General features: G+C 39.9%; 1 protein-coding gene across 1 annotated transcript in view; it reads left to right on the top strand.

Annotated features, from left to right (window-relative positions):
* Nucleotides 1-19,194, top strand: part of PCGF3 (polycomb group ring finger 3) — a 299,567-nt gene that overhangs the window by 237,913 nt on the left and 42,460 nt on the right. Inside the window, exons 4-5 of the mRNA XM_053702738.1 lie at nucleotides 301-356; nucleotides 11,272-11,382. Coding sequence (XP_053558713.1) covers nucleotides 301-356; nucleotides 11,272-11,382 — 167 coding nt within the window. The remainder of the gene's footprint in view (nucleotides 1-300; nucleotides 357-11,271; nucleotides 11,383-19,194) is intronic.

Raw genomic sequence — 19,194 nt, 5'->3', positions numbered from 1 at the left:
CATGTCAACTCTCTTATTTCCGAGGGCAGTGGCTACACTGAGATGTTCTAAGTGCTCATTTTGCAAAAAACAAAAACAAGTAAATTGTTTGCTTTTTTTACACAATTTATTTCTTTTTATGTTTACTTTGATTTAATATTTGTTTTTACTAAAGGAGCGCTGTTTCATATCCTTTTAATATTCTGTTGAACATTTGGCTTTTCAGCATAGTTCTTCAGAACTAAATGTTATAGTTTTGAATTAAGCAGAAACTAAATGATTCACTAACCATTAATGTGTTTTTTTTTTGTTTTTTTTCAGCCATGACCGGACAATGCAAGATATTGTGTACAAGCTTGTGCCTGGCCTCCAAGAAGGTAGGTTCTGATCTCCAGTCTAGAGCCAACATGATGCTGAATACTTGATTGCGATCAAAAGTAGACAGCCTGATACCTTCTTGAGAGAGAACCCCAGCTACTCTCTTCTCCTTTCCCATCTCAGAGTTGCCCTGCTCTGTATACGCTCTGTGATATGATGCAACATCCTCTGAAAGCTTACATGGGAGTTTGCTCTTATGGCTTATACTAAATGCATTCAGTATCTCATTCAATCTAGGGGCATGGGCAGGTGTGGGCAGTCAGCTCCAGCTTTCTCCTTTTCCCCGACCAGCATGTGTACTCAAAACTTCCTGATGGGTGGGGACAAATTTGCCAGTTGTATAAAGTATCTTAGTTCCGTACCACCATTGTAAGGATCAGTTCCAACAAGTTGCACCCCAACTCTGATGTAAGATACTACCGCTAATCAGAGAGTGCTGCACCATCGCATCAGCATAGGATATGTTACGTGATGCTGCTTGTCCAGAATAAACTTTCACTTAACGCTGCGGTGTAGATTGTAGTAAAGGTAGGGCATCAGGCAAACTTCCCCACTCTGCCTCCAATGGGGTAATAAACTTGTCATAAAGATTATTTAACATGCTCTCTATTGCACTCACTATATCACAGCATCAGTCCCATCTTTTAAATAATCTTTTCGCCCATACAATGTTTCTTGTCTAGGATTTACTTGATTAGACAAATAATTTAAGTGTCCAATTTCTGCGTCGTGTTGTATTTCTTTAGTAGTTGCTATTGAACTACAATGCTCCTCAATGAGAGGGGGGATAGGAGTGTAGATTGCATGCTTGTTTACCTTAGTAGACAGGGCCTCACCTGTGACTATACTCGATCTGAGAAGGCGCAGTGTTTTGTCACACCAAACATATCTTCTTGCCTGCTGAAGTCGTTAAGCGTACTATTCCGCTATTTAAACAGCTCAAATGTTTCTAATGACCCAGATATTTGTATATTGCATGCGCCTACTGCACAGGCTCACAGAGAAGCTGTCAGTTAATATGGCCCTCACTGAAATTCCCCTCGATTAACTTTTTTTAAAAAAAAATCTTAAATAGCTAGAACAACGTTTTTGTGGTTTGGTTGATTCTGTCAGGACATTTACATTTAGAGGTTTGCCTTAAGGGACCTGGCCTTATTGTGGCAACTGGGCTGAAGATTTATATCTGCCTAGTGCTCTTACATCATTCTTAAAAGTGGAATTATTTTTCTTTGATCTAACCTGAGAGGTCATACTGCTTAAAATATGGTTATGGGTTGGAATATTTAAATTTTTCAATTTCCAGATCTCCGCAATGGATTAAAGTTAATTTTTGTTCACTGTTTAAACATTCTCTGATATAATATACAAGCTCATTTATGAACACATTCATCTGTGTCTAAGAAGAAACAAAGTAATGACATTTTAAAAGCTGCCCTAGAAATTCTGTAGAGTATGAAAAGAGCATACCATGCTCCTATGTTGAGGTTTATTATCTCATATTACCCTCAACTTGGTTACCTCTTGGCTGCACAGCAATGAGTTACATTCAAAGAGCTAATTATATTTTATCATTAAAGGACCAGTCAATATAGTCAATTTGCATAATTAACAAATGCATGACAAGAAGCCAATGCAATAACACTTAGTCTGAACTTCAAATGAGTAGTATATATTTTTTTTAAATAAATTGCAAAGTTATGTCTATTTCCACTTCCCCTGTATCATGTGACAGCCATCAGCCAATCACAAATGCATATACGTACTGTATATGCTGTGAATTCTTGCAGTGAATTCTTAATGGAAGTAAATTGGAAAGTTGTTTAAAATTACATGCTGTATCTGAATCATGAAGTTTAATTTTGACTTGAGTGTCCCTTTAATAATAAAAAACAAATGACGAAAAAACATTATTTTGTTATTAAGTTAAGATTTCTAAGTAAGGTGTATTTATTATAGTGTTGCAACTGCATTCATCGTCTCGGGGAGTGCAGAATTTGTTTAAAATTTCTATTAAGGGCAGTACCAAAACTGGAATTTTCTTGCTCTTTTTAATTTGAATACGAGCTTGAATTTTGCAAGATTGCTGTTAGAAAGTAGGGATTTCTTAGAACAGGGCTAGACAAATAATGGTGTCAGGTTACCATGACATCTAAAAAAGGGGCTTGGTGGCAATTAAAGCTTTTCCAGCTCATACCAAAGTTTCTCTATTGGACTGAGTTCTGAAACTAGAAAGGCCATTGGAGTAACTTGAAATCACTGTCATGTTCATGAACTAGTCTTGAAATGATACATGCTTTTTTGCACATTCCCACACGTTCCCCTGCAAAAAAAAATTGTCGCTTTTAGATCAGGATGATGTGGCCATAACGAGATGGAACATAGCTTAGGTATTCTTTGGAATTAAAAAAAATATTCTTAGCTGGTATCAAGAGGCATCATGTGTATCAAAAATATTCTGTACATCATAAGTCTATCAAGCCAGCCTGTAGCATTGACACAGGCAGGATGGGTCCATGAATTTGTGTGGTGTAGATACTTGTTGTACATGATGCTAGACAGTTAGGGGTTTCTTTCTTCAGCTCCTAGCTATGTTTAGTTACTGTGATGGATGCTTAAGTGTGTGCACCAGTATGGAACCATTTTTTTTTCTCCCCCTTTTTTTTTGGAAAAATAACTTTTGTTTTTGTTTTTTGTGTCCAAAGGATTGTGCAGGCTTATTCAAGTTTTAAAGTCTTCTCACAGGCAAGTTATTATGAAGCTTCTAAACACTTGACCATCCTTGCATGGGTTCATAAGTTGCATCTGTTGAAAATGTTTGATAGCAAGGTCTTTAATAAAACACTTTCCCTATGCAATGTTTTTTTTGCCTCACATCTGTCTTTGTATGGGTAGCTTTTGTAAATACCAACTTGTCTTGAATTTGAACGAGTCCTATAAATAACATTAAAAAAACAACCTTTAGTACACCTGTGTATGAGTTTCCACTATGGTTTTTACTCTTTCCCTTTTCATAAAAAGGAGTCCTTGGTTGACCGTATTTGTATTGACATTGACAGGAAGGAGAGACAATCCAGAGGACTGTTGGGAGCATTTTACCTACTTAAGACAGCAATTTTGTACCATTTTTGTGTTTGTATGTGTGTCTGTAAATATACGTATGTGTACATTTATAACATTCATAGTATATTATATACAATATGTTGAGGAACTAATGAATACGTCCACCATACTTCAAGATAAAAAGCACCCAGTTCTTTAAGTGATGAGCAAGGTGGAATTGATGTGTACAGCTTATGCTTGGGGAGGTTATATAACCACGCAGAGCAATAACCAGACCTATTAACTGTCACATGTAAGCTGCCCACAACCATTATTAAAACCCCTCCATATTAAACCATTGACAACAGTTATAGCTGCTGTATTCAAAATCAAGCCTTATTGTCAATTCCTCTTGCAATATGTGCACCCACTATTCAAAATCATGCACAGCGTCAAAAATTGTTACATGACACTCTTTGTCAGGTGTGTATATTGTTACATGGCACTCTTTGTCAGGTGTGTATATTGTTACATGGCACTCTTTGTCAGGTGTGTATATTGTTACATGAGACTCTTTGTCAGGTGTGTAAATTGTTACATGAGACTCTTTGTCAGGTGTGTAAATTGTTACTTGACACTCTTTGTCAGGTGTGTAAATTGTTACATGACACTCTTTGTCAGGTGTGTATATTGTTACATGAGACTCTTTGTCAGGTGTGTAAATTGTTACATGAGACTCTTTGTCAGGTGTGTAAATTGTTACTTGACACTCTTTGTCAGGTGTGTAAATTGTTACATGACACTCTTTGTCAGGTGTGTATATTGTTACATGACACTCTTTGTCAGGTGTGTATATTGTTACATGGCACTCTTTGTCAGGTGTTTATATTGTTACATGACACTCTTTGTCAGGTGTGTATATTGTTACATGACACTCTTTGTCAGGTGTGTATATTGTTACAGGAAGCAGTAGCCACTTGAATTTTTTTAGGCTGCCACCATATCGTTAGTGTGTATATTGTTACATGACACTCTTTGTCAGGTGTGTATATTGTTACATGGCACTCTTTGTCAGGTGTTTATATTGTTACATGACACTCTTTGTCAGGTGTGTATATTGTTACATGACACTCTTTGTCAGGTGTGTATATTGTTACAAGAAGCAGTAGCCACTTGCATTTTTTTAGGCTGCCACCATATCGTTAGTGTATTATGTGAATTTGCTCTTCAGAAACAACATGTCACAAATCTACTTGTTTTCCATTCTTCATCTGAGCACCCTGCAACAACTATACAGCATTAGCATACAAAGAAGCAATTTCACAGATTCTTTTTTAGACATACTTTTTATAACAATGTTTGTTGTTGAATAGAAGCATTTATAAGGGGTTCAGGCACAGATAAAAGCTGTTTGCTTGATTTTTGCTACACAAGAAACCAAGCAATATTAGTCCATTTGCTTAAAGGGACAGTAAAGTCATAATTAGACATGCATGATTTAGACAGAGCATACATTTTTAAACAACTTTCTAATTTAATTCTATAATCAAATTTGCTTTCTTCTCTTTGTTTGTTGAAAAGTAAGTCTAGGTAGGCTTATATTGGCTCAAGAGTGTATACATCTTTAGTACTCCACGTCAGCAGTGTTTTGCAATATTTTATGTAGCAGTTATAAATTGTTGCAACCACTGCTGCTATAGAGTAGTAAAGACACCTACACACTCCTGAGCCAATGTAAGCCTACCTAGACTTACCTTTCAACAAAGGATACAAATAAACAAAGCCAATTTGATAATGGGGGTACATTTGACAGTTGTTTAAAATTGCATTTTCTATCTAAACCATGAAAGTTTTTTATTTTTACATTACTGACCTTTTAAAGGATGCATAAGCAAATACTCTCGAAAATATGCAGTGTTTCTTTTTTTTATCTCCCTGCAAGTCTAAATCATTCTGGATTTAGAGTATAGGCTGAAAGAGTCTGTAGTTTATCTGAACATTTTATTTCTTTCCATTGCTCCTGGGGTTGCATCCTTACATGTGGTTATTTTGTGTGTCACCATTTTATTGATCGAATGAGCTTCTGAAAGTCCTTGTCTTATACTTCAGCTCTGTAAAGCTCAGGACATACAGTTTTGCCAAGACTCCATCACAGAAGGACTGATTCATTAAAGGGACATTAAAACAAAGGATAAAACAAATGAGATAAGACAATTGGAAAGTTGTATCACATGCTCTATATGAATCATAAAAGTTTTATTTGACTTTGCTTTTCATTTAATTTCTATTGCTATACTTTGTGTGGCAGTTAGCAACTGTATAGTGTTAACATTCTTTGGAAATTGGTAGTTGCTTTATGTTGGTCTGAAAACTCCTCTATCAAAATAACTTGTCAGCCCTCTCTAATTGCACACACATACTAATAAATGGCTATCCCCGTGGTATTGTTACCCTGCAGTATTTTGCCACCTGGCTGTGTGTTTTAACTGACTTTCTAGCATACAAATAAAATACACTATTTTAATAAGTAACATTTTATTTTTAAACAAAATCCCTTGTTTACTTTGTGTTTTTCATTTAACCCTTCCAGAAAGAGAGAGAGAGAGAGACCTTCTGATATATAACTTTAATTTAAAATGATTCAAAAGTAATTGCATTACCTCTAAGTAGGGTATTTGCTTTTATGTAATATTAAAAACAAACAGTTTGGATTTACTATATTAAAACCATTCCGGTTGTAGGAAGTCAGTGCAACAAACGTCAGTTCACCTTTCATTACAGAGATTCAAATATTTTATTTTTTCAATACTTTGCATGGCCACCTTTATTTTTGATGGCAGACTCAGTCCTCCTTGGCTTGGAGGGTACCAGTGATGCACACATTTCTGCAGCTATGTTCTGCCATCCTTTAGAAACTATTTTTTTCAGCTGCTCTTTGCTGGAGGGGTTGTTTTGCTCTTCCTTTCAATTTCAAATACCCCAATCGTGTTCTATTGGATTCAAGTCAGGCGACAGACTTGGTCATTGTTTTCACTTTTTTTTTCTTTAGAAACTCACTTGTGATTTTGGCAGTGTCATTTGGATCGTTATCATACTGGAATATTCCTCTTCTGTCAAGCTTCTGGAGACGGGAGTCATCTTGTCACCCAGTATTTTGGCATATCCACAGGCATTCATGTAATCTATAACTGTCATCTCCCCAACACCTTGTGCACTCATACAGCCCCATAGCATCACGCTCACATCTCCGTGCTTCAGTTGGGACTAGGGTTGCCACCTCAGCCATATTTTCCTGGACACTTATGAGTTACACATGCTGCAGGGTGTGGAGGGAGGAACATGTATTGTGTTTCTGGACAGCACTATCTATATGCACTATTCATATTCCTCCCTGCACACCCTGCAGCATGTGTAACTTATAAGTGTCAAGGAAAACATGGCTGAGGTGGCAACCCTAGTTGGGACTATGCATTCACTGTAATAATCCTGACCAGGTTCACGTTAAACATGCTGGACCCTATCTATCCTATTTTTTTCTTGGACATCATCCATAGAGATGAGCGTTATGCAATGTCCTTTTGCACTGTCTGGGCTGCCACAGAAACTCCAATTTCTCCAACATAGGTGTGTCCGGTCCACGGCGTCATCCTTACTTGTGGGATATTCTCTTCCCCAACAGGAAATGGCAAAGAGCCCAGCAAAGCTGGTCACATGATCCCTCCTAGGCTCCGCCTACCCCAGTCATTCTCTTTGCCGTTGTACAGGCAACATCTCCACGGAGATGGCTTAGAGTTTTTTAGTGTTTAACTGTAGTTTTTATTATTCAATCAAGAGTTTGTTATTTTAAAATAGTGCTGGTATGTACTATTTACTCAGAAACAGAAAAGAGATGAAGATTTCTGTTTGTATGAGGAAAATGATTTTAGCACCGTAACTAAAATCCATGGCTGTTCCACACAGGACTGTTGAGAGCAATTAACTTCAGTTGGGGGAACAGTGTGCAGTCTCTTACTGCTTGAGGTATGACACATTCTAACAAGACGATGTAATGCTGGAAGCTGTCATTTTCCCTATGGGATCCGGTAAGCCATGTTTATTAAGATAGTAAATAAGGGCTTCACAAGGGCTTATTAAGACTGTAGACTTTTTCTGGGCTAAATCGATTCATTATTAACACATATTTAGCCTTGAGGAATCATTTATTCTGGGTATTTTGATATGATTATATCGGCAGGCACTGTTTTAGACACCTTATTCTTTAGGGGCTTTCCCTAATCATAGTCAGAGCCTCATTTTCGCGCCGGTATGGCGCACTTGTTTTTGAGGATTTTCTCATAGGTACTAGGGTCCCTTCTGGCGGTGCTAAGACCAAGGGGCATTGCTGTAGTACCTTACTTGGACGACATTCTGATTCGAGCGTCGTCCCTTCCTCAAGTAAAGGCTCACACGGACATTGTCCTGGCCTTTCTCAGATCTCACGGATGGAAAGTGAACGTGGAAAAGAGTTCTCTATCTCCGTCAACGAGGGTTCCCTTCTTGGGAACTATAATAGACTCCTTTGAAATGAGGATTTTTCTGACAGAAGCCAGAAAAACAAAACTTCTAGACTCTTGTCGGATACTTCATTCCGTTCCTCTTCCTTCCATAGCGCAGTGCATGGAAGTGATAGGTTTGATGGTAGCGGCAATGGACATAGTTCCTTTTGTGCGCATTCATCTAAGACCATTACAACTGTTCATGCTCAGTCAGTGGTATGGGGACTATTCAGACTTGTCTCCGAAGATACAAGTAAATCAGAGGACCAGAGACTCATTCCGTTGGTGGCTGTCCCTGGACAACCTGTCACAAGGGATGACCTTCCGCAGACCAGAGTGGGTCATTGTCACGACCGACGCCAGTCTGATGGGCTGGGGCGCGGTCTGGGGATCCCTGAAAGCTCAGGGTCTTTGGTCTCGGGTAGAATCTCTTCTACCGATAAATATTCTGGAACTGAGAGCGATATTCAATGCTCTCAAAGCTTGGCCTCAGCTAGCGAGGGCCAAGTTCATACATCAACCATCAGGGGGGAACAAGGAGTTCCCTAGCGATGGAAGAAGTGACCAAAATCATTCTATGGGCGGAGTCTCACTCCTGCCACCTGTCTGCTATCCACATCCCAGGAGTGGAAAATTGGGAAGCAGATTTTCTGAGTCGTCAGACATTGCATCCGGGGGAGTGGGAACTCCATCCGGAAATCTTTGCCCAAGTCACTCAACCGTGGGGCATTCCAGACATGGATCTGATGGCCTCTCGTCAGAACTTCAGAGTTCCTCACTACGGGTACAGATCCAGGGATCCCAAGGCGGCTCTAGTGGATGCACTAGTAGCACCTTGGACCTTCAAACTAGCTTATGTGTTCCCGCCGTTTCCTCTCATCCCCAGGCTGGTAGCCAGGATCAATCAGGAGAGGGCGTCGGTGATTTTGATAGCTCCTGCGTGGCCACGCAGGACTTGGTATGCAGATCTGGTGAATATGTCATCGGCTCCACCATGGAAGCTACCTTTGAGAGACCTTCTTGTTCTAGGTCCGTTCGACCCACTCCAGCTGACTGCTTGGAGATTGAACGCTTGATCTTATCAAAGCGAGGGTTCTCAGATTCTGTTATTAATACTCTTGTTCAGGCCTGAAAGCCTGTAGCCAGAAAAATTACCACATAATTTGGTATATCTGTTGGTGTGAATCTGCAGGATTCCCTTGGGACAAGGTTAAGATTCCTAAGAGTCTATCCTTCCTTCGAGAAGGATTGGAAAAAGGATTATCTGCAAGTTCCTTGATGGGACAGATTTCTGCCTTGTCTGTGTTACTTCACAAAAAGCTGGCAGCTGTGCCAGATGTTCTAGCCTTTGTTCAGGCTCTGGTTAGAATCAAGCCTGTTTACAAAATTTTGACTCCTCCTTGGAGTCTCAACCTAGTTCTTTCAGTTCTTCAGGGGGTTCCGTTTGAACCCTTACATTCCGTTGATATTAAGTTATTATCTTGGAAAGTTTTGTTTTTGGTTGCAATTTCTTCTGCTAGAAGAGTTTCAGAATTATCTGCTCTGCAGTGTTCTTCTCCTTATCTGGTGTTCCATGCAGATAAGGTGGTTTTGCGTACTAAACCTGGTTTTCTTCCAAAAGTTGTTTCTAACAAAAACATTAACCAGGAGATAGTTGTGCCTTCTTTGTGTCCTAATCCAGTTTCAAAGAAGGAACGTTTGTTGCACAACTTGGATGTAGTTCGTGCTCTCAAATTTTACTTAGCAGCTACTAAGGATTTCAGACAAACTTGTCTTTGTTTGTTGTTTATTCTGGTAAACGGAGAGGTCAAAAAGCAACTTCTACCTCTCTCTCCTTCTGGATTAAAAGCATTATCCGATTGGCTTATGAGACTGCCGGACGGCAGCCTCCTGAAAGAATCACAGCTCACTCCACTAGGGCTGTGGCTTCCACATGGGCCTTCAAGAACGAGGCTTCTGTTGATCAGATATGTAGGGCAGCGACTTGGTCTTCACTGCACACTTTTACCAAATTTTACAAGTTTGATACTTTTGCTTCTTCTGAGGCTATTTTTGGGAGAAAGGTTTTGCAAGCCGTGGTGCCTTCCATTTAGGTGACCTGATTTGCTCCCTCCCTTCATCCGTGTCCTAAAGCTTTGGTATTGGTTCCCACAAGTAAGGATGACGCCGTGGACCGGACACACCTATGTTGGAGAAAACAGAATTTATGTTTACCTGATAAATTACTTTCTCCAACGGTGTGTCCGGTCCACGGCCCGCCCTGGTTTTTTTAATCAGGTCTGATAATTTATTTTCTTTAACTACAGTCACCACGGTAACATATGGTTTCTCCTATGCAAATATTCCTCCTTAACGTCGGTCGAATGACTGGGGTAGGCGGAGCCTAGGAGGGATCATGTGACCAGCTTTGCTGGGCTCTTTGCCATTTCCTGTTGGGGAAGAGAATATCCCACAAGTAAGGATGACGCCGTGGACCGGACACACCGTTGGAGAAAGTAATTTATCAGGTAAACATAAATTCTGTTTTCCATTGATAACCCCTGAAGCACTTGCCCATTTATTTTTTTTCAAAGCTAGATTGTGCAAGAAGCGCACTGTCCGTGGTGTCATTTTAAGAGGACGGCCACTGTGGCTCTGATTAGCGGTACTATGGCTCATTCTATACCTCCTAATTACTGCTGCAGCTATGTTTCAACTGATGTTTAGTTGGTCACCAATCTTCCTGTATCCTTTTTAATCTTTGTGAAATCTCACAATCAGATTTTTCAATTCCTCTGGCAATTTTTCCCCCAAGTGGATTTCATGATACAGACAAGCAGATAGACACAGCTCATAGGTCTAAAATTAAGAATGTTCTGGTGTTCACAGGTCATTTTATAACCATGTTCCTGGAATTAGGCTAATTGGAAATCTCAGGTGTACTCAATTTTGTTTCATTTATCTAACTTGTGTGTCGGTCATCACAGTTGTTGCATTGAGTATATATGAATGCTGTCTGTATCCAAATCTGACATTTCACTGGAGTTGTTGTGGGAACAGAGCTATTTTTGTATCTGACCACCTTGCAGAGGTTAAACACTTAGTATGAGAAGGATTTTACTTAAAACAAGTGTTCTAATAAGTGCTCTAACAAAGCATTTTATATTTGTACCAGAATGTTCTGTACTATAAATTTAGCTGCAGTTAATATACTTGGGATGTACTCTTATTGGTAATGGTGTTTCCCTTGTATTTTCTGTATTTTTGAGTTTTCTTGACTTAGTATCTGTTTCTTTTGTTTTTTTAAAACAAATGTAACTTTTTTTTTTGTGGGTTAAAGTCTGTAACATTATTTTAACAGCCGAATTACGTAAACAAAGAGAATTTTACCACAAACTTGGCATGGAAGTTCCTGGCGATATCAAGGCGGAAATTTGCACTGTAAAACCAACAGTAGAAGCCCATCGGAATGGTGAGATTCTGGGGTGGCTTTTTGTAATGTGTATTTGTTAAAATGCAACTTTGGGAACTGAAATGCTTACTAAATCATTGTTTTGAGATGTACATTAAATTATATAAGGGGACTTGTCAATCTCTAAATAAATGCTGTTCTGTTCCCATCAATACTTTTGTTGTTAGCAGTGAAATATTTAAAACAAAATAAATCCATGCTTTTAAAGTGATAAGGCAGAATACACAACATATTATGTTTTACTCTTTTGAAAGCCAGTAATAAAGCGACTTGTGTAGCCATTTTGAGTGATCAGATATTTAATTTAATTGTTGAAATTTTATTTAGAAATAATTTACTGGATATATATATATATATATATATATATATATTTATATATATATATATATATATTTATATATTAACGTTAAGTGTGGATTTATTTTTTGCAAACATGGGGCCAGATTGTGATCAAGCCATGTAGCAGTTAAAGGGCCATAATACCCAAATGTTTAAACACTTGAAAGTGATGCAGCATAGCTGTAAAAAGCTGACTAGAAAATATCTCCTGAACATCTCTATGTAAAAAAGAAAGATATTTTACCTCAAAGTTCCTCGGTAGCCACATCCCATTGTAAAGGATTTATAAGCAGCATTTTAGTGTGTCTGTCCTGGGTCAGCTTAGGGGATGAGCCTCGTGCACTCTCATATTATTTCCCTATTCAGTTTACAATGAAATCTCATGAGAGTTAAGTGAAATCTCATGAGATCACAGTAAAAGAGTTCATGACCTCAGCACTACTGATGCTGATTGGCTGCAGTTCATTTCTTCTTTTTTTTACCTGCAGCTGGGAGTAGCTGAGTATAACTTTTTACACAGACGTTACTCTGCTGAGCTGAGGATATTGTGAGGTAAAATATCTTCCTTTTTTACATAGAGATGCTCAGGTGATATTCTCCTGTCAGCTTTTTACAGTTATACTGCATCAGTTTCAAGTGATTTAGCATATGAGTATTATGTCCCTTTAAAAGATTGATACTAATGGCCAGAAAAGTCTGAAGAAAGTTTATTTTCCTGGACTTTAAAAGGGCTTTATATTTTGTGCTTTTGTGTAAAAATTGTGATTTGTCCCACACTCCCCAGTGAGGCCAAAAACTAAATTCTGTACTCTGCAAATACTGCAAATCAAATAGCTGGTTTAGACATTTTATAGCACTTTGAAGACCTAGGTTACAGATTTTTCTTTTTGACCTCTCAAAAATGACAAAGCACAATTTTGACACAAAAGCACCAAGTGTTTAAGGTCCCTTTAACTAGCGACATTGAGGTGTTTGGCAGAGGGGTGTTTTCAAAGGTTGGTTTAGATTTTATTGGAACATTGCAAAGGGGGTAATTTTCTGCTTTAACATTTTATTTAGGTCTATTGTGGTGTGGATCTTTATTCGGCTGGTTTCTTAAATTATATGAAGCTGCATTAGGTGACTTTCTAAGTATTGGGGATCTCACTGTGATGGGATCCTTGGGTGGTGTTTGAGATTAAAGGTGGGGATTGCATAGTGGGGCATTCCTTGGGTGTTGCGGATGTTTTACTGGAAATGCTTGATAGTGTAGTGGGTGTTCATTGGATGTTAGGGAGGCTATTATTGTTGCTCATGCAGTGGGGCCAGGCTAATTGGCCCATATCTTAGTTATTTTATTGCTTTTAAACAAACATACATAGAAAAATGATAAACAAAAACTTAAATCTTTAAATCTGTATTAATTAATTACCAATATCTCAATATCCCTTCTAAAAAGACTATCACTTGAAGGTAATAACAAACAAATTACTATGAGAGACATTTCTCTTTTTCTAAACACAAAGATATAAGTTAAACCATATGTTATTAATGGGTTTCAGCTGTAATATTTAGCAAAAAATACTCAAACAGCAGGCCCAAGTATATTTATGTGTTGGTTTGAATGGAATGATTTTAAAAAGGCTTTCCATTTACCCGTAATAATAATATTATTAAAGGGATATGAAACCCAAAATGTTTCTTTCATGATTCAGATAGAGTATGCCATTTTAAGCAACTTTCTCCTGTTAAGTGTGGTCAGTCCACGGGTCATCATTACTTCTGGGATATTATCTCCTCCCCTACAGGAAGTGCAAGAGGATTCACCCAGCAGAGCTGCTATATAGCTCCTCCCCTCTATGTCACCTCCAGTCATTCTCTTGCACCCAACGAATAGATAGGATGTGTGAGAGGACTGTGGTGATTTAATTAGTTTATTACCTTCAATCAAAAGTTTGTTATTTTATAATAGCACCGGAGTGTGTTATTCATTCTCTGGTAGAATTTGAAGAAGAATCTACCTGAGTTTTTTTCTATGATTTTAGCCGGAGTAGTTAAGATCATATTGCTGTTTCTCGGCCATCTGAGGAGAGGTAAACTTCAGATCAGGGGACAGCGGGCAGATTAATCTGCAAAGAGGTATGTAGCAGTTTGTTATTTTCTGACATGGAATTGATGAGAAAATCCTGCCATACCGTTATAATGTAAACTCAGCCTTAAATGCAGTAGATGTAGCTGGTATCAGGCTGTCATGTATGTATATTTTACACTTCAGTATTCTGGGGGATGGTACTTCACTGGATTTATACTGTATGCATAGACTTAACCTAATTTGCAGGGACTTGCAATAGGTTTTAAATAACAATTAATTTATTGAGGTTAAACGTTTTTTTGCTGGCATGTAAAAACGTTTATTTCTCTGAGGTACTGGGTGAAAAAATGTTTTGGGCACTATTTTTTCCACTTGGCAATAGTTTTGTTTAATTTAAAGCAGTTCACTGATCTCTCTCACTGTGATGTGTGAGGGGGAGGGGCCATTTTTGGCGCTTTTACTACGCATCAAAAAACTCAGTCAGAGGTTCATTTTCTTCCTGCATGATCCGGTTCATCTCTACAGAACTCAGGGATCTCCAAAGCCTTTTTTGAGGGAGGTAATCATCACAGCAGAGCTGTGAAGAGTGTAGTTGACTGTGATAAAAAACGTTTGTTTGTGTATTTTTTCTGCTGCCAGGGTTAGTTATCCTTGCTAATGGGAACAATCCTTTGCTAAAATTGTTTATTTCTTACAAAGATTTGATGCTATAACTTAATTATTTTCATAATTTTTTCTGTGCTTCTTATAGGCACAGTTCGTTTTCATATTATTGTAAATCATTTAAAAAAGCATTTCCAAGTTGCTAGTTAATTGCTAGTGTGTTAAACATGTCTGATTCAGAGGAAGATACATGTGCTATATGTGCTAATGCCAAAGTGGAGCCCAATAGAAATTTATGTACTAACTGTATTGATGCTACTTTAAATAAAAGTCAATCTGTGCAAATTGAACATATTTCACCAGACAACGAGGGGAGAGTTATGCCGACTAACTCGCCTCACGTGTCAGTACCTACATCTCCCGCTCGGGAGGTGCGTGATATTGTAGCGCCGAGTACATCTGGGCGGCCATTTCAAATCACATTACAGGATATGGCTACTGTTATGACTGATGTTTTGGCTAAATTACCAGAACTTAGAGGCAAGCGTGATCACTCTGGGGTGAGAACAGAGTGCGCTGATAATATTAGGGCCATGTCAGACACTGCGTCACAGGCGGCAGAACATGAGGACGGAGAACTTCATTCTGTGGGTGACGGTTCTGATCCAAATAGATTGGATTCAGATATTTCAAATTTTAAATTTAAGCTGGAAAACCTCCGTGTATTACTAGGGGAGGTGTTAGCGGCTCTGAATGATTGTAACACAGTTGCAATACCAGAGAAAATGTGTAGGTTGGATAAATATTTTGCGGTACCGGCGAGTACTGATGTTTTTCCTATACCTAAGAGACTTACTGAAATTGTTACTAAGGAGTGGGATAGGCCCGGTGTACCGTTCTCACCCCCTCCGATATTTAGAAAAATGTTTCCAATAGACGCCACCACACGGGACTTATGGCAAACGGTCCCTAAGGTGGAGGGAGCAGTTTCTACTTTAGCTAAGCGTACCACTATCCCGGTGGAGGATAGCTGTGCCTTTTCAGATCCAATGGATAAAAAATTAGAGGGTTACCTTAAGAAAATGTTTGTTCAACAAGGTTTTATATTGCAACCTCTTGCATGTATTGCGCCTGTCACGGCTGCAGCAGCATTTTGGTTTGAGTCTCTGGAAGAGACACTTCAATCATCTACACTAGATGAGATTACAGACAAACTTAAAGCCCTTAAGTTAGCTAACTCATTTATTTCAGATGCCGTAGTACATTTAACTAAACTTACGGCTAAGAATTCCGGATTTGCCATTCAGGCACGCAGAGCACTGTGGCTAAAATCCTGGTCAGCTGATGTTACTTCTAAATCTAAATTGCTTAATATACCTTTCAAAGGGCAAACCTTGTTCGGGCCCGGGTTGAAGGAGATTATCGCTGACATTACAGGAGGTAAAGGCCATGCCCTGCCTCAGGACAAAGCCAAACCTAGGGCTAGACAGTCTAATTTTCGTTCCTTTCGTAATTTCAAAGCAGGAACAGCATCAACCTCCTCTGTACCAAAACAGGAAGGAGCTGTTGCTCGCTACAGACAAGGCTGGAAACCTAACCAGTCCTGGAACAAGGGCAAGCAGGCCAGGAAACCTGCTGCTGCCCCTAAGACAGCATGAATCGAGGGCCCCCGATCCGGGACCAGATCTAGTAGGGGGCAGACTTTCTCTCTTCGCCCAGGCTTGGGCAAGAGATGTTCAGGATCCCTGGGCGTTAGAGATCATATCTCAGGGATACCTTCTGGACTTCAAATCCTCTCCCCCAAGAGGGAGATTTCATCTGTCAAGGTTATCAACAAACCAAATAAAGAAAGCAGCGTTCCTACGCTGCGTACAAGATCTTTTATTAATGGGAGTGATCCATCCAGTTCCGCGGTCGGAACAAGGACAAGGGTTTTACTCAAATCTGTTTGTAGTTCCCAAAAAAGAGGGAACTTTCAGGCCAATCTTGGATTTAAAGATCCTAAACAAATTCAAGATGGAAACGATTCGAACAATTTTGCCCATGATCCAAGAGGGTCAGTACATGACCACAGTGGATTTAAAGGATGCTTACCTTCACATACCGATTCACAGAAATCATTACCGGTATCTAAGGTTTGCCTTTCTAGACAGGCATTACCAGTTTGTAGCTCTTCCATTCGGACTGGCTACGGCTCCAAGAATCTTCACAAAGGTTCTGGGTACTCTTCTGGCGGTACTAAGACCGCGAGGAATTTCGGTAGCTCCGTACCTAGATGACATTCTGATACAAGCTTCAAGCTTTCAAACTGCCAAGTCTCATACAGAGTTAGTACTGGCATTTCTAAGGTCGCATGGATGGAAGGTGAACGAAAAGAAGAGTTCTCTCTTTCCACTCACAAGAGTTCCCTTCTTGGGGACTCTGATAGATTCTGTAGAAATGAAGATTTACCTGACAGAAGACAGGTTAACAAAGCTTCAAAATGCATGCCGTGTCCTTCATTCCATTCAACACCCGTCAGTAGCTCAATGCATGGAGGTGATCGGCTTAATGGTAGCGGCAATGGACGTAGTACCTTTTGCACGCCTACATCTCAGACCGCTGCAATTGTGCATGCTAAGTCAGTGGAATGGGGATTACTCAGATTTGTCCCCCACTCTGAATCTGAATCAAGAGACCAGAAACTCTCTTCTATGGTGGCTTTATCGGCCACACCTGTCCAGGGGGATGCCATTCAGCAGGCCAGACTGGACAATTGTAACAACAGACGCCAGCCTACTAGGTTGGGGCGCTGTCTGGAATTCTCTGAAGGCTCAGGGACTATGGAATCAGGAGGAGAGTCTCCTTCCAATAAACATTCTGGAATTGAGAGCAGTTCTCAATGCCCTTCTGGCTTGGCCCCAGTTAACAACTCGGGGGTTCATCAGGTTTCAATCGGACAACATCACGACTGTAGCTTACATCAACCATCAGGGAGGGACAAGAAGCTCCCTAGCAATGATGGAAGTATCAAAGATAATTCGCTGGGCAGAGTCTCACTCTTGCCACCTGTCTGCAATCCACATCCCGGGAGTGGAGAACTGGGAGGCGGATTTCTTAAGTCGTCAGACTTTTCATCCGGGGGAGTGGGAACTTCATCCGGAGGTCTTTGCCCAGATACTTCGACGTTGGGGCAAACCAGAGATAGATCTCATGGCGTCTCGTCAGAACGCCAAGCTTCCTCGCTACGGGTCCAGATCCAGGGATCCGGGAGCGGTTCTGATAGATGCTTTGACAGCACCTTGGACCTTCGGGATGGCTTATGTGTTTCCACCCTTCCCGATGCTTCCTCGATTGATTGCCAGAATCAAACAGGAGAGAGCATCAGTGATTCTAATAGCACCTGCATGGCCACGCAGGACTTGGTATGCAGATCTAGTGGACATGTCATCCTGTCCGCCTTGGTCTCTACCTCTGAAACAGGACCTTCTGATCCAGGGTCCATTCAAACATCAAAATCTAACTTCTCTGAAGCTGACTGCTTGGAAATTGAACGCTTGATTTTATCAAAACGTGGGTTTTCTGAGCCAGTTATTGATACCTTAATACAGGCTAGGAAGCCTGTTACCAGAAGGATTTACCATAAGATATGGCGTAAATACTTATATTGGTGCGAATCCAAGAGTTACTCATGGAGTAAGGTTAGGATTCCAAGGATATTGTCTTTTCTACAAGAAGGTTTAGAAAAGGGGTTATCCGCTAGTTCTTTAAAGGGACAGATTTCAGCTCTGTCCATTCTTTTACACAAACGTCTGTCAGAAGTTCCGGACGTTCAAGCTTTTTGTCAGGCTTTAGCTAGGATCAAGCCTGTGTTTAAAACTGTTGCTCCGCCATGGAGTTTGAACTTAGTTCTTAATGTTTTACAGGGTGTTCCGTTTGAACCCCTTCATTCCATTGATATCAAGTTGTTATCTTGGAAAGTTCTGTTTTTAATGGCTATTTCCTCGGCTCGAAGAGTCTCTGAGTTATCTGCCTTACATTGTGATTCTCCTTATCTGATTTTTCATTCAGACAAGGTAGTTCTGCGTACTAAACCTGGGTTCCTACCTAAGGTGGTCACTAACAGGAATATCAATCAAGAGATTGTTGTTCCATCCTTGTGTCCTAATCCTTCCTCGAAGAAGGAACGTCTGCTACACAATCTAGATGTAGTCCGTGCCCTGAAATTTTATCTACAGGCAACTAAGGAGTTTCGTCAAACGTCTTCCCTGTTTGTCGTTTATTCTGGCCAGAGGAGAGGTCAAAAAGCTTCGGCTACCTCTCTCTCGTTTTGGCTTCGTAGCATAATACGATTAGCCTATGAGACTGCTGGACAGCAGCCTCCTGAAAGAATTACAGCTCATTCTACTAGAGCTGTGGCTTCCACTTGGGCCTTTAAGAATGAGGCTTCTGTTGAACAGATTTGCAAGGCTGCAACTTGGTCTTCTCTTCATACTTTTTCCAAATTTTACAAATTTGACACTTTTGCTTCTTCGGAGGCTGTTTTTGGGAGAAAGGTTCTTCAGGCAGTGGTTCCCTCCGTATAAAGAGCCTGCCTGTCCCTCCCGTCATCCGTGTACTTTTGCTTTGGTATTGGTATCCCAGAAGTAATGATGACCCGTGGACTGACCACACTTAACAGGAGAAAACAAAATTTATGCTTACCTGATAAATTCATTTCTCCTGTAGTGTGGTCAGTCCACGGCCCGCCCTGTTTTTTATGGCAGGCTAAAAAATTTTTTGGATTATACTCCAGTCACCACTACACCCTTGGGCTTCTC

The sequence above is a fragment of the Bombina bombina genome, chromosome 2 (genome assembly GCF_027579735.1).
Source record: "Bombina bombina isolate aBomBom1 chromosome 2, aBomBom1.pri, whole genome shotgun sequence".
Classification (NCBI taxonomy): Eukaryota; Metazoa; Chordata; class Amphibia; order Anura; family Bombinatoridae; genus Bombina; species Bombina bombina.
Note: the sequence above shows the minus strand (reverse complement) of the source record. Positions and strands in the feature narration are given on the sequence as shown.